This window comes from Salmo salar, chromosome 19 (genome assembly GCF_965601325.2).
Source record: "Salmo salar chromosome 19, fSalSal1, whole genome shotgun sequence".
In the NCBI taxonomy this organism is placed as follows: domain Eukaryota; kingdom Metazoa; phylum Chordata; class Actinopteri; order Salmoniformes; family Salmonidae; genus Salmo; species Salmo salar.
This window is the reverse complement of record NC_138309.1, coordinates 60,130,958-60,152,841: the sequence shown is the minus strand read 5'-3', so window position 1 is coordinate 60,152,841 and position 21,884 is coordinate 60,130,958. Positions and strand designations below refer to the sequence as shown.

General features: G+C 42.3%; 1 protein-coding gene across 6 annotated transcripts in view; it reads right to left on the bottom strand.

Moving 5' to 3' along the window:
• The window catches only part of LOC106579242 (sodium-dependent neutral amino acid transporter B(0)AT2), a 32,572-nt gene that overhangs the window by 9,691 nt on the left and 997 nt on the right, over window positions 1-21,884 (bottom strand). The window contains exons 1-9 of one of the 6 annotated variants that reach the window (XM_082965851.1): window positions 17,357-17,611; window positions 6,559-6,778; window positions 5,941-6,098; window positions 5,381-5,501; window positions 2,840-3,015; window positions 1,955-2,065; window positions 1,164-1,405; window positions 800-983; window positions 332-533 (exon numbers count right to left, since the gene is read on the bottom strand). In XM_082965851.1, the coding sequence (XP_082821977.1) occupies window positions 332-533; window positions 800-983; window positions 1,164-1,405; window positions 1,955-2,065; window positions 2,840-3,015; window positions 5,381-5,501; window positions 5,941-6,098; window positions 6,559-6,778 (1,414 nt within the window). In that variant the 5' untranslated portion in view covers window positions 17,357-17,611. Of the gene's footprint in view, window positions 1-331; window positions 534-799; window positions 984-1,163; window positions 1,406-1,954; window positions 2,066-2,839; window positions 3,016-5,380; window positions 5,502-5,940; window positions 6,099-6,558; window positions 6,779-14,053; window positions 14,260-15,957; window positions 16,314-16,851; window positions 17,112-17,356; window positions 17,612-21,884 lie in introns of those variants that run through there. The other 5 variants (XM_082965853.1, XM_082965850.1, XM_082965854.1 and 2 more) reach the window with 5 other exon arrangements.

The following is a 21,884-nucleotide window of genomic DNA, read 5'->3' as shown; positions in this document are numbered from 1 at the left end:
TTGTTGTACCTGTGAGTATGGTCTTGTTGTACCTGTGAGTATGGTCTTGTTGTACCTGTGAGTATGGTCTTGTTGTACCTGTGAGTATGGTCTTGTTGTACCTGTGAGTATGGTCTTGTTGTACCTGTGAGTATGGTCTTGTTGTACCTGTGAGTATGGTCTTGTTGTACCTGTGAGTATGGTCTTGTTGTACCTGTGAGTATGGTCTTGTTGTACCTGTGAGTATGGTCTTGTTGTACCTGTGAGTATGGTCTTGTTGTACCTGTGAGTATGGTCTTGTTGTACCTGTGAGTATGGTCTTGTTGTACCTGTGAGTATGGTCTTGTTGTACCTGTGAGTATGGTCTTGTGGCGCTTCAGCACTTTGAAGTTGTCGGTGAGGGGTGTGAGGATGCCCTCCATGGTGCCGAACATGGTGCTAAGACCCAGGTTGAGCAGCATGAGGAAGAACAGGGCTGACCAGAAGGGACTGCCCGGGAACAGAGTCATGGCCTCTGTGAAGGCTATGAACGCCAGCCCTGTGCCCTCCACACCCTGCGAGAGAGGCCAAAGGGGAGATTTACATTTATCGTGACATAGCATCTCAACAGATCCAAACTTTACCTTTACATTTTATATACACATTTTAGCAATAAACCTACTAAAATGTAATTTGTTAATTCATAATGAGTGGGAGGCGCAACAAACAGGCAGGTTAGTTTGGTTTCCAAATAAAGAGGGCAAAGCTGTAACTCAAAGAATATAGAGAGTGAGATGCAGTAAAAGAAGAGGCAAACTTGAACGCAAGATCAACCGTTTACCTTGTTCATCACATTCTCCAGGCTGCAGTCGGTGAGGTTGCCAGGGACCTTGGCTCCGTGAACATTGAACCACTCCCTGTAGGCCTCCAGGAGGTCCAAGCTGGGGTCAGAGATGTTGAACACGGGCAGCAGGTCCCGGTCAAGAGGGCCCACTGAGAACTGCTCCGACAGCTTCTCCAAGTTCCTGAGAGAGGGGAGGGTGGAGAACAAGCAGTCAGTTCATTGTACATTTTAGCAACGGCCCAGAGTTTTCTGACCGAGTAGGTATGACATTTAACAGATTACTCCAACTGGTGGCCCGTGGGCGATTTTATTTGGCCCCCAAGTTCTGAGCAAAAAACCCCCACAAAAAAAGCACACTCACTGAGTCACGCAGCGCATGGCGACTTCCCTGGCGCGGAAGCCCAGCACGGCGAACACCACCAGCGTGGCGAGGACAGAGGTGAGAAAGTTGATGGTGGAGACAGTGAGGGCGTCGCGGTGGCAGTTGTTGCTACGTGGGTTGTAGGAGGAATAGGCGATGACCGAGCCAAAGCCCAGGCCCAGGGCGAAGAAAACCTGCGTTGCTGCCTGGCGCCACACCTGCACCTCACCCCAGATCTCCAGCTGGAGGGAGAAAAGAGGGGGGGTGAAGAGAGCGAGGGGAAAAAAAGAGCGAGGGGGAGAGAGTCAGTGGAGAAACAAAGTCAGTTAACCCTGCTAGATTTCTGCCCCGGTCAACTGTAAGAGCTGTTATTATGAAGTGGAAAAGTCTAGGAGCAACACCGGCTCAGATGCAAAGTGGTAGGCCACACAAGCTCACAGAACGGGACCGCCGAGCACTGAAGCGTGTAAAATACGTCTGTTGCAACACTCACTACCGAGTTCCAAACTGCCTCTGGAAGCAAGTCACCACAGCAATGTTCCAACGTCTAATGGAAAGTCTTTCATATTAATGTCCATGATTTTGGAATGAGATGTTCAATGAGCAGGTGTCCACATACACTACATGACCAAAATGTATCTAGTTTGTTAATTGCCATGGTTTCAAAAGCTGAGAAATTATGAACCACATACCCCTTTGGAGCAAATCAGAAGAACAGTTACCAAACACACTAACAGGGTTTGTTATAAGTGTGTGCTTAAGCAGGCGTGCTGGGTGGATGATGATGATACCTTAGGGTAGAACATGTACTTGATGCCCTCTGCAGCCCCTTCCAGCATCAGCCCTCTGATGAGGAAACACAGCAGCACCACATAGGGGAAGACCGAGGAGAAATACATCACCTTGGACGAGAAGAGGAGGAGGGGTAGATAAGGCTTACAGCAGGGAAAACGGTCATTTATAACAGGGATGCAAACTGGTGAGGGCCCAAAAATGTGACACTTTTTTTCACTGAATCACGCAGAAAATCCCTGCTAGGGGGGAAATGTAGGTTTTAACTAATTAAACAACAAACAATATGATCTACATGATCAGTCTGTGTGTGAAATAAAAAGTGGTTAATGTGAACCTAACTCACAGCTAAAAAATGTAAAGAAAGCAATCCGATGTTATTTGTTGCATTGACTTTACTGCAAATGACAGTCAAGTCTTGAGAAAAAAACAATACACTAATATTGCAGTTAGCCATGACAGCCTTTATAATAGAATGCTTGTGACCACGCACACATCTAAATACTGCATTTGGGAAAAAAACATATTACGTAGAACTAGAATGAAACAATCAGGTATTCTATTTCTGCTCTATTACAGTGGCCACTATAGTAGACATCGATCAAGTGCACAAGGCTGCATATGTGCAAAAATACCGTTCACTGAGTAAAACATTAAATAATCCCCCCTCACTCACACACGTTACTGTCAAGTTCAACACAACAAAAGCAATATCTTTGGGCTACACTGCACATCATACACTTTCTGCCTGTGGACATCTGTTCTACAATGTGCCAGCAGATCATGATTCCCTTTGTTGGCATAATTGACCTCTTTCAGTATGGAATCACTTGGGAGTTAGTGGATTTTGGACAAACTTCCCCTTTAAGCAGAACATTCAGTACCTTGGCAGAGGATTTGATGCCCTTGAACATGCCCAAGCAGACGATGGTCCAGGCAGCCAGCAGGCAGCAGGTGATGACAAGGTTAAACTCGCCCATCTCGTTGATGGAGTCGGTGATGTTAAGAGCCTTCCGGAACCAGAAGTAGGTGGTAGCACCGCTGGCCTCACATTCCTTCACTGAGATTAAGAAACAAAGCAATGGTCAGGTGAAAATGTTAGGCAAAGAATATGGAAGAAGATTGTTGCAGCCGAAATGACAACTTATTCCTTATATAGTACACTTTATGTGCCGCCTTGCTCAAAAGTAGTGCACTATATAGGGCAGGGATGGGCAACTGGTGGTCCCCGAGGATCAATTTCCACACAAAAAAAGTTATATATAGTATAAATATTTGTGGGGAACTCGGTCGGGGTCTCAACTGACTGTTTGTCGACAGTTAGAATACAGCAGGTGCAATTTCGAAACGTGGTTGCGCATCAGAGTGCTACAGTCACTCAATTAGCTCATGTCAGCAAAAAACATTTGGCTGGTAAAGCATGGTCGAATTACCGATGGGGGGGTTCATTCACCATCAAATATCATAAAAAAACTGAAGACATTTGGCTCCACCCTATAGTAAAATATTAAATTGCAAATATATATATTTTTTTCCCGCTGTCAATGTGGGTACTGCAGACCTACGAGCTACTGTGGCCACTCATGATGAGTTCAGATTTTTTGTGGGCCCCACCCACATCAAAGTTGCCCATCCCTGGCCGGTGTGTTTACGGACATATCAATCCTTATATCATATCAATCCTTATCCCAGTCTGCTGTCCCCACATGCTTCAAGAGGGCCACCATTGTTCCTGTTCCCAAGAAAGCTAAGGTAACTGAGCTAAATGACTACTGCCCCGTAGCACTCACTTCCATCATCATGAAGTGCTTTGAGAGAGTAGTCAAGGACCATATCACCTCCACCATACCTGACACCCTAGACCGAGTCCAACTTGCTTACCGCCCCAATAGGTCCACAGACGACGCAATCGCCATCACACTGCCCTATCCCATCTGGACAAGAGGAATACCTATATGAGAATGCTGTTCATCGATTACAGCTCAGCATTTAAAACCATAGTACCCTCCAAACTCGTCATCAAGCTCGCCCTGTGCAACTGGGTCCTGGACTTCCTGATGGGCCGCCACCAGGTGGTGAGGGTAGGTAACAACATCTCCACCCCGCTGATCCTCAACACTGGGGCCCCACTAGGGTGCGTTCTCAGCCCTCTCCTGTACTCCCTGTTCACCCACGACTGCGTGGCCATGCACACCTCCAACTCAATCATCAAGTTTGCAGACGACACTACAGCTTGATTACCAACAACGATGAGACGGCCTACAGGGAGGAGGTGAGGGCCCTCGGAGTGTGGTGTCAGGAAAATAACCTCACACTCAACGTCAACAAAACAAAGGAGATGATCGTGGACTTCAGGAAACAGCAGAGGGAGCACCCCCCTATCCACATCAACGGGACAGTAGTGGAGATGGTAGAAAGTGACGGACAAACTGAAATGGTCCTGCCACACAGACAGCGTGGTGAAGAAGGCGCAGCAGCGCCTCTTCAACCTCAGGAGGCTAAAGAAATTTGACTTGACACAAAAAAACACTCAAACTTTTACAGATGCACAATCGAGAGCATCCTGTCGGGCTGTATCACCGCCTGGTACGACAGCTGCTCCGCCCATAACCGTAAGGCTCTCCAGAGGGTAGTGAGGTCTGCACAACGCATCACCGGGGGCAAACTACCTGCCCTCCATGACACCTACACCACCCGATGTCACAGGAAGGCCAAAAAGATCAAGGACAACAACCACCCGAGCCACTGCCTGTTCACCCCACTATCATCCAGAAGGCGAGGTCAGTACAGGTGCATCAAAGCTGGAACCGAGAGACTGAAAAACAGCTTCTATCTCAAGGCCATCAGACTGTTAAACAGCCATCACTAACATTGAGTGGCTGCTGCCAACATACTGACTCAACTCCAGCCACTGGAAAAATTGATGTAATAAATGTATCACTAGCCACTTTAAACAATGCCACTTCATATAATGTTTACATACGCTACATTACTCATCTCATATGAATATACTGTACTCTATACCATCTTGCCATCTTAATGTAATGTATCACTAGCCACTTTAAACAATGCCACTTTATATACCCTACATTACTCATCTCATATGTATATACTGTACTCTATACCATCCACTGCATCTTGCCTATGCCGTTCTATACCATCACTCATTCATATATTTTTTTATGTACATATTCTTATTCATTTCTTTACACTTGTGTGTATAAGGTAATTGTTGTGAAATTGTTAGGTTAGATTACTCGTTGGATATTACTGCATTGTCGGAACTAGAAGCACAAGCATTTCACTACACTCGCATTAACATCTGCTAACCATGTGTATGTGACAAATAACAATTTGATTTGAACGGAATACGACGGCTTTTTAGACACAGCTGATGGGTCGTTGCTATGGGAGTGTTTACTTACCAGTTATGTTACCGTGTTCAGGACACTCTTGCCACGGTAGTGGATACTGAAATGAGTTTCCTAAGTAGAAAAGGCTCCAGCCGATGATCACGTTGTAGTAGAGAGCAACAAAAAAACACACCTGAAAAGGAGAAGTTTACATGGGTTAGTAACACATTGTTGTCTCCCTCAGGATCTCCTACCAGGCATTTCATGTTCATACGACACCCTGATATTTATAACATGTTGGGGATACAAATTTGAACTCAATTAGAACGCCCTCCAGTCTAGTGATGTTATGTAAAGTCAAATGCAATGCGCCAATAGGATTTCAAATCTCGTGCTCAAACTGAAGCATTGCTAATCCTTGACCTTGGGCCATGTGGGGTCAGGTCAGGTGTATTCATTACGGAATCCGTATAAAAACAAAACGATAGAAACTCATTTGCTCTGGGACAAATTCAGGTAAATCCTCCCTGTTTCGTTTAAGAGAGTTTTTGCAACAGAATTGGCGTAATGAATCCGACCCAGGTGACCGCGTTTGTATGACTAGCGGACAGCTACATTGTTAAATCTCTCACCACACAGCTGGAGTAGCCGATCCCCGCCAGCTTGGGAGAGATGTGCTTCCACACCCCGATGCTGCCCTGCCGGATGGACTGACCAGCCGCCAGCTCCAGGAAGAACAGGGGAATGCCCACCAGGATCATGAGCAGCACGTACAAGAGGAGAAAGGCCCCTGTGGGAAGGAGAAAAAGATAGAAGTGTTCACGAGGGCTAAAAACAAAACTGGCCTTGTGCCAAGTGTTAGTTAATATGACAGTGAGGATAGTAATTGAATCATATTAGCAAATCCATTAGGACATTTGAAGATGCACTAAAAAGGCATACTGAGTTATTGTTTTCCAAGACAAATGCATTCACAGCAAAGATTAGAGGAAAATGTTCAAGTAGTTTGCCGCCTCAGACCTTTGCCAGTATTTATAACATATCTCAGAGTAGGAGTGCTGATCTAGGATCAGGTCTCCCTTATCCATGTAATCTTATTCATTATGATCTGAAAAAGGCTAAACTGATCCTAGACCAGGTGAGAAAACAAATGCGAAAATGTATGTACTCACTACTGTAAGTCACTCTGGATAAGAGTGGCTGCTTAATGATTCAAATGTTAAACCCACTGATACCGACACCATCCTCACCTCCTCCATTTTGATGGCAGAGGTAGGGGAACCTCCACACGTTGCCCAGGCCAACGCTGAACCCCACCTGAGCCAGGAAATACTCCACTTTACTGTCCCACCCATCCCGGGCGGGGGGCTCCACTACGCCCTCCTGACCATCCTCGCCAGCCAAGCTGCCCAGCTGAGTCTCTGGTGTCACCGCCATGTAATCCTCATTGGACAGGGGAGGCTTCTCCATCTATCAAAAGATGGAAACATCATTTAGTAGGGCCAGGACAATACCAGTATGGCGACACTCATTAGTATCATGGCAAGGAAACCAGACACGAAGCAGATAACTTCTTTCGGAAAAACAACCCTGATGTTGGAAACAAAGATGAAATGTGTATCTGGATGACAATTTACTTTACAACCTATAGCACACAATCTTTTACATGCAGCAGGTTATTAAAGGAACAGAGTTGTCTGCTTCAATATTTGCCATGGGAAAAAAATATTGCCATACTGGTATCATCCCAGCCATAAAGTTTAGTGTGGCTAGTAATATGCCACATGCATCTAGGCTACTACATGCATGGGGTAAATTGAAAGTGGGCACACCAAGCTCAAAGTGCATTGGGTAAATCCATGAGTCACTTTTTGACAGCATCCCTTTTGATTGAAAACTTTCCATACATGTTTGCCCATGAAAGAAGGAGCCAGAAAGTGACTTTTTAGACCCGAATGCCAAAACATTCAAGAGACAATGGTGTTAAAAGTTGACCTATTTTGGATGCCCCACCCTACAATGAGATATCCATGTCTTCATCACTGGAAAAGAAACTGGCAAAATCCTAGAGGAAAACCTGGTTCAGTATGCTTTCCACCAGACACTGGGAGATAATTGTCCCCTTCAGCAGGACAATAACCTAAAACACAAGGTTAAATGTACACAATCTCCATAGACAAACATTGGCAGTAGAATGGAATCACTGAAGAGCTCAGTGGCTTTCAACGTGGCACCGTCATAGGATGCCACCTTTCCAACAAGTCAGCTCATCACATTTCTGCCCAAGTCAACTGTAAGTGCTGTTATTGTGAAGTGGAAACCTCTAGGAGCAACAATGGCTCAGCCCCGAAGTGGTAGGCCACACAAGCTCACAGAATGGGACCGCAGAGTGCTGAAGCGTGTAAAATCCGTTGCAAACTGCCTCTGGAAGCAACGTCAGCACAAGAACGTTCCGTCGGGAGAATCATGAAAATAGGATTCTATGGCCGAGCAGCCACATACAAGCCTAAGATCCCTTGGCTTTGCGCATGGTGTCGGCTGGAGTGGTGTAAAGCTCGCCGCCATTGGAATCTGGAAGCGCGTTTTCTGGAATGACGAATCACGCTTCACCATCTGGCAGTCCAACAGACAAATCTGTCTGGGTTTGGCCGATGCCAAGAGAACACAACCTGCCCCAATGCCATCTGCAAATTATGTTGGAGGAGGCATAATGGTTTGGTGTTGTTTTTCATGGTTCGGGTAGGCCCCTTAGTTCCATTGAAGGGTAATCTTAACGCTACAGCATACTAGAGGTCGACCGATTATGATTTTTCAACGCCGATACCGATTATTGGGGGACCAAAAAAGGCCGATACCGATTAATCGGCCGATATTTATTTATTGATTTATTTGTAATAATGACAATTACAACAATACTGAACGAACACTTTTATTTTAACTTAATATAATACATCAATAAAATCAATTTAGCCTCAAACAAATAATGAAACATGTTCAATTTGGTTTAAATAATACAAAAACAAAGTGTAGGAGAAGAAAGTAAAAGTGCAATATGTGCCATGTAAGAAAGCTAACGTTTAAGTGCCTTGCTCAGAACATGAGAACATATGAACGCTGGTGGTTCCTTTTAACATGAGTCTTCAATATTCCCAGGTAAGAAGTTTTAGGTTGTAGTTATTATAGGACTATTTCTCTATACGATTTGTATTTAATATACCTTTGACTATTGGATGTTCTTATAGGCACTTTAGTATTGCCAGTGTAACAGTATAGCTTCCGTCCCTCTCCTCGCTCCTACCTGGGCTCGAACCAGGAACACATCGACAACAGCCACCCTCGAAGCAGTGTTACTCATGCAGAGCAAGGGGAACAACTACTCCAAGTCTCAGAGCGAGTGACGTTTGAAGCGCTATTACCGCGCACCCCGCTAACTAGCTAGCAATTTCACATCGGTTACACCAGCCTAATCTTGGGAGTTGATAGGCTTGAAGTCATAAACAGCGCAATGCTTGAAGCATTGCGAAGAGCTGCTGGCAAAACGCACAAAAGTGCTGTTTGAATGAATGAATGCTTACGAGCCTGCTGCTGCCTACCACCGCTCAGTCAGACTGCTCTATCAAATCAAAGACTTAATTATAATATAATAACACACAGAAATACGAGCCTTAGGTCATTAATATGGTCGAATCCGGAAACTATCATCTCGAAAACAAAACGTTTTTTCTTTCAGTGAAATACGGAACCGTTCTGTATTTTATCCAACGGTTAGCATCCCTAAGTCTAAATATTCCTGTTACATTGCACAACCTTCAATGTTATGTCATAATTACATAAAATTCTGCCAAATTAGTTTGCAACGAGCCAGGCGGCCCAAACTGTTGCATATACCCTGACTCTGCGTGCAATGAACGCAAAAGTGACAATTTCACCTGGTTAATATTGCAAAAAAGCTACTTTTTTTAATTCTATTTTTTTATTTTATATATATATATATATATATATATATATATATATATATATATATATATATATATATATATATATATATATATATATATATAATTATTATTATTTTTTTTTTTTAAATCGGTAAGTTGGTGTCCAAAAATACCGATTACCGATTGTTATGAAAACTTGAAATCGGCCCTAATTAATCGGTCAACCTCTACAGCATACAATGACATTGTAGACGATTCTGTGCTTCCAACTTTGTGGCAACAGTTTGGGGAAGGCCCTTCCATGTTTCAGCATGACAATGCCCCCGTGCACAAAGCAAAGTCCCTACAAAAATAGTTTGTCGAGATCAGTGTGGAAGAACTTGATTGGCCTGCACAGAGCCCTGACCTCAACCCCATCGAACACCTGTGGGATGAATTGGAACGCTGACTGCGAGCCAGGCCTAATCGCCCAACATCTGTGCCCAATTTCACTAATGCTCATGGCTGAATGGAAGCATGTCCCTGCAGCAATGCGCCTACATCTGGTGTAAAGCCTTCCCAGAAGAGTGGAGGCTGTTATAACAGAAAAGGGGGCCAAACTTCATATTAATGGCCATGATTTTGGAATGAGATGTTCAAATGAGCAGGTGTCCACATAGTTGTGCACTACATGACCAAAAGTAAGTACCTTTATCTTTTGGATGATTTGGCATTCAGGCCCTAAAAGTCACTGTCTAAGCACTTCTACAATAGGGAAATGTGTGGAAGGATTCGTTCAAATCAAAAAGGGGTGCTGTCAAAAAGTGATGAATTCAAATAGACTTACCCTATTTGTAGTAGCCTCCCCCACCCCCTCCTCTCAGTGTCATGAATTCACCAAGTTCATAAAACTTTTCTGTTTAGTGGTTCACTGTGGCAGCATTTAGCTACAGGTAGGGTCGCAAAGGGTCGGAAACTTCCTGGTAAATTTCTGGAACGTTTTTCTGAAATTTTCCATGGGGGGGGGGGGTTAAGCCCGGTAATTTTGCTTAAACTCATCAAAAAAGTTAGCTTATAACAGCGAACCTGTTTTGTGGGATACACAAGACAATTCTAGGTCTTGTGGCATATTTTGGTTAAACTATCCCCAATTCAATGGAATTGCAACCCTCTGCATGCACAGTGCATTCTTCCATCACATGTACAGTGCACTCTTCCATCACATGTACAGCTGATTCTCAAGATCTTGCACACTAATGAGATGCTATTGAGCCCACACTACTACACTGTCTGAGCCAAGGACTACATGCTTTCTGGTAAATTTGGATTACAATACTGGGTGGGGTGAATATATTTTATATGACATACATGATTTTTTGTTAACTAGTAAATAGTAGCCTAGAGCAAAGTGTGTTTAAATCATTTCTAACTTGTTAACAGTTTCTGCTAGTTAGTTTTTTCTACCATGTGGGTTTTAGCTTACTTGAGCCTGCTAACTGAGGAGTGTTAATTAATTAACCTGTTTCCATACATGTTTCATTTAAAAACATTTCTTACAAAGGAGTTGTTTAATCTAATTGCTTAACTATTTATCTGTATATGAAAATGTATTTGTTGTTTTTTTTTACAGGAAAATGCCACAGGCACTATCTGATGTGTGGAGTCATTTCACTGCAGCTAATGTAGAAGGAAAAGCTGTGTACATTTGCAAATTCTGTGCCAAATCATATGCGAAGAAGGCAACAAAGATGCAGAATCATCTGGCCAAGTGCATAAAGTTCCCTCAGCGCTCACAACAAGCAACCTCTGAAAAAAGTCCCTCTACTTCTATTCGAGGTGAAAATGATTTTTTTTTAAAATCAGATAGCAACAGCTCACGGTCCTCCAGGAATCAGAAGTTTTGACTCAATGGAGGAACGTAGTCATACACAGCCTTTGCTCGAGCTGTGTATGCCTCGGATGCTCACAGGCAATGTGTGTTGGAAGAGTTTTCTGAATGTTCTTCTTCCAGCATACACCCCTCCAACCAGACATGCTTTATCTATTCATTTGCTGGATGAAGAGTTCAACAGAGATCAAGTGAAGGTCAAGCAAATCATAGAGAAAGCAGACTATTGCAATCATCTTTGATGGGTGGTCGAATGTTCGTGGGCAAGAAATAATTAACTACATCATCTCCACCCCTCAATCAGTATTCTACAAGAGCACAGACACACTGGTCTCTACATTGCCGATGAGCTGAAGGCAGTCTTCAATGAACATGGACCACAGAAGGTATTTGCACTGGTGACAGACAATGCTGCGAACATGAAGGCTGCTTGGTCTAAAGTGGAAGAGGCCTACCCTCACATCACACCCAGAGGCTGTGCTGCTCATGCATTGAATCTGCTCAAGGACATTATGGCACCGAAAACATTGGATACACTCTACAAGAGAGCCAAGGAAATGGTTAGGTATGTGAAGGGTCATCAAGTTATAGCAGCAATCTACCTCACCAAGCAAAGTGAGAAGAATAAGAGCACCACATTGAAGCTGCCCAGCAACAGTCTCCAGTCTCGCTGGAGAGGAAGGAGTCTCTCCAAGAAATGGCCATATCACAGTCTGCCAATATGGACAGCCCATCAAGAGGATCCTCCTGGATTATGTATTTTGGGAGAGTGGTAAGCAGCCTGAAACTCCTGAAACCTATAGCAGTAGCCATTGCACGGATTGAGGGAGACAATGCCATCCTGTCTGATGTTCAGACTGCTTGCAGATGTAAGAGAAGAAATCCATACTGCCCTGCCCACTTCACTGTCGCTCCAAGCAGAGGAAACTGCAGTTCTGAAATACATCAAAAAGCGTGAAGACTTCTGCCTGAAGCCCATACACGCAGCAGCGTACATGTTGGACCTCAAGTATGCTGGCAAGAGCATCCTGTCTGGTGCAGAGATCAATACTGTCTTGCCACCTTGGCCTGGATGAGGGAAAGGTTCTTGGCAGTCTGGGGAAGTACACTTCCAAGTAAGTGCTTTGGGATGGAGATGCAATATGGCAGTCGTGCCAACATATCTCATGAGCCACCTGGTAGAAGGGACAAAGTGGATCTGTTGCCTCCATCATCCTCCAAATCCCACCAACATCAGCCGCCTCAGAGCGCAACTGGTCCTTGTTTGGGAACACACACACACCAAAGCACGCAAAAGGCTGACCAATACAAGGGTTGAAAAAGTGGTTGCCACCCGGCAAATGTTAGGCTTTTTGAGCCTGACAACAAGCCATCCTCAACAAGGTTGGAAAGTGACAGTGAAGATGAGGCCTCAGAGTCTGATGTTCAAAAGGTGGACATTGAGGAGGTCCAGGGAGAAGACATGGAAGCCTGAGAGGAAGATAGTCTAGAAACTAAAGCTTTGGTTATCATTTTACAGATCATTGGGGACATTCAATATTCCCTTTTGTTGTTCAGTGAAATCATCCCATGTGAAGTCAACTCATTTAATTAAAGTTAAATTCGTAACTCAATTGTTTTTTTTCTATTGGAAGGATTTAATAATTTGCAATTATGTCTACTTATGATAAGGTAAAAGGTTTATGTTCTTCTCCAAATGATATGGTAAATATATCCAATGCAAAAAACATCTACATTTAAATGGTATTAATATTAATTTGCATACATTTCCGTTAACTCCCATATATTCCCACGGAAGGTTTTCACCTCTGAATAATCCCCAAAATGTGCAACCCTAGCTACAGGGTTGTTCCATTTGATTTCAAATCCCAGAAAGTTTCCACCTCTGAATATTCCCGAAAATGTGCAGCCCTAGCTACAGTGTTGTTCCATTTGATTTCAAATCACAGAAAGTTTCCACCTCTGAATATTCCCCAAAATGTGCAGCCCTAGCTACAGGGTTGTTCCATTTGATTTCAAATCCCAGAAAGTTTCCACCTCTGAATATTCCCCAAAATGTGCAGCCCTAGCTACAGTGTTGTTCCATTTGATTTCAAATCACAGAAAGTTTCCACCTCTGAATATTCCCCAAAATGTGCAGCCCTAGCTACAGGGTTGGTCCATTTGATTTCAATCATGTTGACTGCACCCCTTTGGATTTGAATAAAACTTTTGCTACATATTTGCCCATGGTAGAAGTGGTCAGAAAATAACTTTTTGTACCTGAATGTCAAAATATTTAGGAGCTAGAGGGGCTCCAAGTTTTGCATACTCCACCCTACCATGAAACATCCAAGTCTTCATCACTGGAAAATATAAAATGGTTGTGTTGGTATTATTTAAAAGCTTACAAATAGGATTGTCAAACTATTTGATAATTTATTCTATTTTTTTACCTTTAATGTAAATTATCAAAAAAAAGTGGTAAACTCCCAATTCTAATGTTTTCTTCATATGCTGTAGCTTAGACCTTATTTTTCCCCAGAGGTGTTTGTGTTGTGTCATCAGTTAAGTCAACATGCTCTGAATACAGTGTGGTGGTGTCATGTTTAGACTGATAAACGTACTAAAGTGGGTTTAAAATGTAAACGTCAACATTCAAAATGGTAGCACAAAGATGGTTGAAGGTCTAGAGAATGTTGCCTTAAATGACAATATCAGTGGTTTTAAATTACTGTTAAACTTCCATAGGAAACTGATAGAAATAGAAATATAGATAATAGAATAGGCATTAACATTTAAGTTGAACAGTGGATTGAGAGGCAACCATCTTTGTGATAGCAATTGTAAGCAAAAATGTCAATTCAATTAAAATGTCAACGATGTACCAGCTAAATTGCAGTGGTCTGAAGGGATAGGTCATTCTATGAATTATATTTGTATTATGAAAATTACACCCACCCTGTATTCAAGAGTATGCGGTGTCTCAACCGATGGAGACATGGATGTCTCATGGTAGGTTATTCAAAACGGGTCAACTTTGAGCAAAATGTGTTGGCATACGGGTCCAAAAAGTTATTTTCTGACCACTTCTACCATGGGCCAATACAGTGGGGCTGGAGTTCTCGGATAGCTTGACAAAGATGAGCAAAAAATATGGTATAAAATAAATACAAATACTGAGCTTTATTGTATTGAATGTTTACTTTTTACATTCACTTTTTTATACTAATAATTGCTCAAAGAAAGATTGTTTGAGAAGCAATAAAATCTACAAGAGTCAAAATTATTGGAACCCCTGTTTTCAATAATTCAGCACCCTCCCCTAATAGGCACAATTAAATGAAAGATGGGCATGGTTGTTATATTGGTACTTTGGGAATATGAACTCATGGCCAGAAAAGGTGATACTTGTTCATGATGCTGTTAACCTTAACAAGGGCCTCAGAACCAGTGGAAGCAAAATAGCATCAAAGATCCACCACTATATTTTACAGTAGGGATGAGTTTTTTTCTGCATATTCATTGTTTTCTCTTAGGCCAAACCCACAACTGGAGTGTGGGTTAGTGCAATTCAGGATCCTTGGGACACACTTACCCTAAATTCTAACCTTAACCATTTAAAATGTCAACTTCAATAGGGGGGACATCAGAGTTGGGCCGTCCCAAGGATCCCGTTCATAGGTAGAAACGTTATTTTTGTCCATGTTATCTTGATCCTTGGGACGGTCCTACCCCATTGTAGTTTAAATTTAAAATGGTTAAAGTAAGGGTTAGGGTAGGGGTTTTATACCTCAGGACCTCCATTTTCGTGTCACATGACCAATCAAAAGGGGGTGCTGTGTGGGGTTATTTTTCGGTTTTATGCTTCTGCAGATATTGAATGTGCAACTATAATTATGGTTTATAATATATCAGAACTTAAACAGGATAGCATAATGGGTAGACAAAGAGAACATTGTGTAACAAGGTGTAGGCAGCTGGCTTAGTGATAGGAGGTTGTGAAACCAATCAAGGGGAGCATGTGAGGAACAGATAGAATGGAGAAACAACTGAATAAGTCAATCACTGGAAATTGAGTGGTTGCTCACTATGAGTATACACTAGGAAGATAAGATCCAACGCCTGGCAACATGTGATGAGCCAGGAGGCTGGGACCAGCCTGCACGCCAACGATAGGCTGGAGTAAGTCTAAACCACACCCAGCCTCTACTCTGACAGGCCCAGCAAGGAGCAGGAACTATCTCTGTCAGAGTATTAAAGAATACATTTGTGGTTGAATAGTTAGTTCTCTGTCTGCCCTGCGTGGTGTTTCAGTGAGCCCATATATGCGAACATCATATTTACCATTCAAGAGTTTGCATTAATTAAAGTACAAAGAAATGAGTAGTTACTCTGTACTGACTATTTTATTCCAATACCAGATTCGAATTGACGCAACCCTAACAGCTGTCAAAATGTGATTGAAATCAAATGGAATCACCCTACAGGTAAATGACACTTATTTGGGGTTAGGGGCTCTATTATGTAGCCAGTTCCCACTGTAACACAGCACTGTACAACACCCAGACAATTCGGAAAGAGGGGCACTCACCACGTGACAACATAAGACATTGTCTCATCCAATTACCACTTATGTTTTTTATTTTCTTTAATCACCAGATAATCGCCGGTCCTTTACATGTAGAAGCATCAAACTCTTATTGTCACGAAACATTACAGGTGGCCCGCTATAGTAATAGCACATACAAGACATTGACAATGATGGGTGAAATGACTCGGTTGCATCAGCTAAGCGTAACACGCCTCTCAGTTCAATTCCCATTTGTCTAAAATTGCACGTCTTCATGTTGAAAAAGACTCACCTGACCTCTATGTTAATTCAATATTTCCAGTGTAGGAACCGTGGGTAAGGACCGCCAGCGACGTAAAAAGAAACTCCAAGCTAGCTAACGTTAGCTAGCTAACAGTAGTAACGTAACATGTGGCATCCACCAAAACCAACTTCAACAACGCAGCTACAACCAGATTCCCTGCGCAGTGATGTAGCTAGAAGTGGGATCAAGATATGTGAGCGATCGCTTACAAATTCACATGAAAAGTTATTCTGGTTCGAACAATAGATCTAGTAGATATTAATCAGATTCATGCGGGACCTCAAAGAAAACACGCGGAGTTTTTTGTGTGGGCGTGTGTATTTCCACTGCCGCGTATTATGGGGGCACTGGCTACAATTATTCTTAGGCGCAACAAAATTATTCTGTACTGAATGTGAGAATTTTGTCGGTTTATGTTTGAAACCACTCAATCAGCTTCAACATATTTTTTCCCCTTTATTTCTGTCATAATTTCTTTAGAAATATTAACACAAAAATTAAATATTAACCTTATTTTTGCTGTCACTTGGACGATAGCTTTACTAAGCCTACTATTGTTGGGTTAAAATAAATACGCTCATCTGCCTAAGGTGGTATTGATGTGAATCAACTATATTATGTAATGAATGTAAAATGTTGCACAATAATATTACGGAACACGTTCAAATATTTAAAAACCACAAGCCATTGTCATTCGTTTAAAAAGTATATATATTAGACAAAACAATGTAAATAGCATATTGTATGATACCCCCATAATGGTGCCACTGCTATTTAAACCAGAGTCATAGACCTTATATAATGGTTTGTACCCAAAGTAATTTGTTGTGACTGCTGCTGTCCACCCACACTTCCTTTTCCCATGGAATGGCAAATACCTACCTCTACCACGTTCCAACTTTCTGCGTATGCTGTTGTCCTTTATGTCTTGTTTTTTCTTTAGATTTCTATTACATAGTTTAGAGTTAACACTCCGCCTACTTGATAGTTACTTGAAAAAATATGAATGACGACTTCATCATTCCAGGTAGATATAATAACACTACTCAAACTAGTCTAATTTGGGAAGCAGACTAAACTAAAGAATCTGATGTGACAACTGTTGCGGTTCACAAAGCAGCGGCGTCCAAGTACAACAATGCACCCCCCCCCCCAAAATGATGCGCTAAATGCAGTATAAAATAGTTTAGAAACAAATGAGTAGTGAACATGCTCGCCATTTCTCATGTTATTTCAAAAGGTAAAAACATGCACTAAGAAAACCATATATTTTACGCCATCTAAATAGTCTGTCTTTTCGACCTAACATTCATTGTTTTTATTCTCAAATAAAAGCAATGATGCAACACAATATGATATTATGCTTTAAATGAATGACTATAAATACCTTGGCGTAACAGAATAGTTCTTTCTCTTAACTTTAAAAAAAAGTATTCAATTTCATCGAGACACACGCCACGTTGATGCGATGCGAGGGCACTTCTTCGTCTTTAAAATTTTACGGCAGACTACACCTATTGGTGTATTGCCGCCACCTACTGTACGGGGTATTGAAACAAGATAATACATAAATAAATCATAACCACCCCACTCCTTCAGTCACATTCAAATCACATCCCTACACAGGCTCAGGTGCCCGTGATTACGAAGCGCAACTTTGGTTTTAGAGGAGGGGGGGGGGGGGGGTATGCATAGTTATTAAAGTGACTATGCATAGATAATAAACAGAGAGTAACAGCAGAGTAAAATAAGGGGGGCAATGCAAATAGTCTGGTTAGCCATTTGATTAGATGTTGAGGAGTCTTATGGCTTGGGGGGTAGAAGTTGTTTAGAAGCCTCTTGGACCTAAACTTGGTGCTCCAGTACCACTGCAGTGCGGTAGCAGAGAGAAGTAGAGTGGCTGGAGTCTGACAATTTTTAGGGCCTTCCTCTGACACCGCCTGGTATAGAGGTCCAGGGTGGCAGGAAGCTTGGCCCCAGTGATGTACTGGGCCGTGCGCACTACTCTCTGTAGTGCCTTGCGGTCAGAGGCCGAGCAGTTGCCATACCAGGCAGTGATGCAACCAGTCAGGATGCTCTCGAAGGTACAGCTGTAGAACCTTTTGAGAATCTGAGGACCCATGCCAAATGTTTTCAGTCTCCTGAGGGGAATAGGCTTTGTCGTGCCCTCTTCACAACTGTCTTGGTGTGCTTGGACCATGTTAGTTTGTTGGTGATGTGTACACCAAGGAACTTGAAGCTCTCAACCTGCTCTACTACAGCCCCATCGATGAGAATGGGGACATGCTCGGTCCTCCTTTTCCTGTAGTCCACAATCATCTCCTTTGTCTTAATCACGTTGAGGGAGAGGTTGTTGTCCTAGCACCTCCCCCCTATAGGCTGTCGTTGATCAGGCATACCACTGTTGTGTCATCGGCAAATGATGGTGTTGGAGTCGTGTCTGGCCGTGCACTCATGAGTGAACGGAGAGTACAGGAGGGGACTGAGCACTCACCCCTGAGAGGCCCCCATGTTTAGGATCAGCGTGGCAGATGTGTTGTTACCTACCCTTACCACCTGGGGATGGCCCTTCAGAAAGTCCAGGATCCAGTTGCAGAGGGACGTGTTTATTCCCATGGTCCTTAGATTAGTGATGAGCTTGGAGGGCACTATGGTGTTGAACCCTGAGCTGTAGTCAATGAATAGCATTCTCACATACAATTGAAGTCGGAAGTTTACATACACCTTAGCCAAGTACATTTAAACTCAGTTTTTCACAATTCCTGACATTTAATCAGAGTAAAAATGCCCTGTCTTAGGTCAGTTAGGATCACCACTTTATTTTAAGAATGTTAAATGTCAGAATAATAGTTGAGAGAATGATCTATTTCAGCTTTTATTTCTTTCATCATATTCACAGTGGGTCAGAAGTTTACATACACTCAATTAGTATTTGGTAGCATTGCCTTTAAATTATTTAACTTGGGTCAAACGTGTCGAGTAGCCTTCCACAAGCTTCCCACAATAAGTTGGGTGAATTTTGGCCCATTCCTCCTGACAGAGCTGGTGTAACTGAGTCATGTTTCTAGGCCTCCTTGCTCGCACACACTTTTTCAGTTCTGCCCACACATTTTCTATAGGATTGAGGTCAGGGCTTTGTGATGGCCACTCTAATACCTTGACTTTGTTGTCCTTAAGCCATTTTGCCACAACTTTGGAAGTATGCTTGGGGTCACTGTCCATTTGGAAGACCCATTTGTGACCAAGCTTTAACTTCCTGACTGATGTCTTGAGATGTTGCTTCAATATATCCACATAACTTCCCTTCCCCATGATGCCATCTATTTTGTGAAGTGCACCAGTCCCTATTGCAGCAGAGCACCCCTACAACATGATGCTGCCACCCCCCGTGCTTCACGGTTGGGATGGTGTTCTTCGGCTTGCAAGCCTCCCCCTTTTTCCTCCAAACATAACAATGGTCATTATGGCCAAACAGTTCCATTTTTGTTTCATCAGACCAGAGGACATTTCTCCAAAAAGTACGATATTTGTCCCCATGTGCAGTTGCAAACCGTAGTCTGGCTTTTTTATGGGGTGTTGGAGCAGTGGCTTCTTCCTTGCTGAATGGCCTTTCAGGTTATGTCGATATAGGACTTGTTTTACTGTGGATATCGATGCTTTTGTACCCGTTTCTGCCAGCATCTTCACAAGGTCCTTTGCTGTTGTTCTGGGATTGATTTGCACTTTTCGCACCAAAGTACGTTCATTTCTAGGAGCACAGAACGTGTCTCCTTCCTGAGCGATATGACGGCTGTGTGGTCCCATGGTGTTTACACTTGCGTACAATTGGTTGTACAAATGAAGGTGGTACCTTCATGCGTTTGGAAATTGCTCCCAAGGATGAACCAGACTTGTGGAGGTCTACAATTGTTTTTCTGAGGTCTTGGCTGATTTCTTTTGATTTTCCCATGATGTCAAGCGAAGAGGCACTGGGTTTCAATGTAGGCCTTGAAATACATCCACAGGTACACCTCAAATTGACTCAAATGATGTCAATTAGCCTATCAGAAGCTTCTAAAGCCATGACATAAGTTTCTGGAATTTGCCAAGCTGTTTAAAGGCACAGTCAACTTAGTGTATGTAAACTTCTGACCCACTGGAATTGTGATACAGTGAATAAGTGAAATAATCTGTCATTAAACAATTGTTGGAAAAATTACTTGTGTCATGCACAAAGTAGATGTCCTAACCGACTTACCAAAACTATAGTTTGTTAACAAGAAATTTGTGGAGTGGTTGAAAAATGAGTTTTAATGACTCCAACCTAAATGTATGTAAACTTCCGATTTCAACTGTACATGGGCGGAGAAGCACGGGACAGTTATCTTTCCAAGGAAATGTACTTCCTATATAGGCCTATGATTAGGCTATAGTTTACTACATTGCCTATAAATAGGCTTAAATATTGATCACCCATATTTCTCCTTCTGAAAATCTTCCCACTCCTAAAACGTAGGCAATAAAAATAGCTTGAGAGAAAGTGCAAGTCTCTCCAACTCTGCTCTCTTCAAACAATATCTGCAATATTGGCTGATATAGCCCAATAATACAATGTAAGGGCCATGTGAGAATCTCTGGTAATTCAACCTATTTCTTAAGTTATTTTTGAGCATTTTATATTGTCTATAGGGCTCAAAATTGCTGGGGCCTTAGCTGGCAGGTGAGCTGCTTCACATATGCCTAAAATAACATTGCGGGACTGCGGTTGGGTTTGGGACCAGTTCTTGCGGTAGCAGGTGGGAGTCAAACAGAAAGCCAGAGGGTCTGGGCAGGAGCGGGATGAAGAAATCGGTCCTGCGCAGACCTCTACTGTGCACCATGACAGGGAAGCCTGTAACTTTAGAGCTGTTTATTACTGTGTCCGAAAAAGTAGGGAATTAGCTCGGGAAACTGACAGATCAATAATGTTACAATGACATACTGACTAATACAAATCACATTGCACTGAAAAAAATGTCAGAATATCAATCTTGAATCGTTTGGCCGATGGTTTAATCATTTGATTCAGGTCTAGTTTGATTGAGGCAAAAATAATAGCTAATGTTAGCCAACTTTTAGTCAGCTCTCTGTCTAACGCTAAGCTTGCCAAGTTAATTTACTTCTGAAACGTGTCAAAACAAAGGCTACAAAACATTTCCAAACAAACTGCTGTTAGATAGTAATAATAGCCACCTCATATCACTATCTGACAGATGGTGAAATTTAGCATACGCTCTTATTCAGAGTGACTTACAGTAGTTAGTGCATACATTCTCATACTTTTTTTGTATTAGTCCCCCATGGGAATCAAACCCACAGCATTGCAAGCACAATGCTCTACCACAGGGGTTCAGCCTGGGAACAAATGAGAAATGCTGTGTTTTCCTGGGACCCAAGCTTAGGAAAATATGCAACTATACGTAAATATTGGTACATTTCATTTCCCTTATAACAAAAAAAAAAGAAAAATAGACAAAAACAAATAATGAAATTCTCATAAATATATTTTCATGTTTATTTTTCCCCATTAAAAACACTCTTACACACCTGTCTAGGTTGGAACTGTTGCTGTTAAAATACAATAAATCATTTCATTCTGAACTGGAATGAACAGATTGATCACATCACACAGATGTATTACAGAACACACACACAGGCTTTTTGATCGTGCAACCCTAAGTAACAGTACAGATAAAAAATTCTGGCCTACTGTACATCTTACTGTATAAATGACTGTTGATAGAAAGTCTAGGTTGGAACTGTTGCTCTTAAAATACATATTTTTTTATTCTGAACTGGAATAAACTGATTGATCACCTAACACAGAACACAGTCCTTTTTATTATTATTTTTTTGTTCACCTTTATTTAACCAGGTAGTCCTAATGAGAGGTGTGT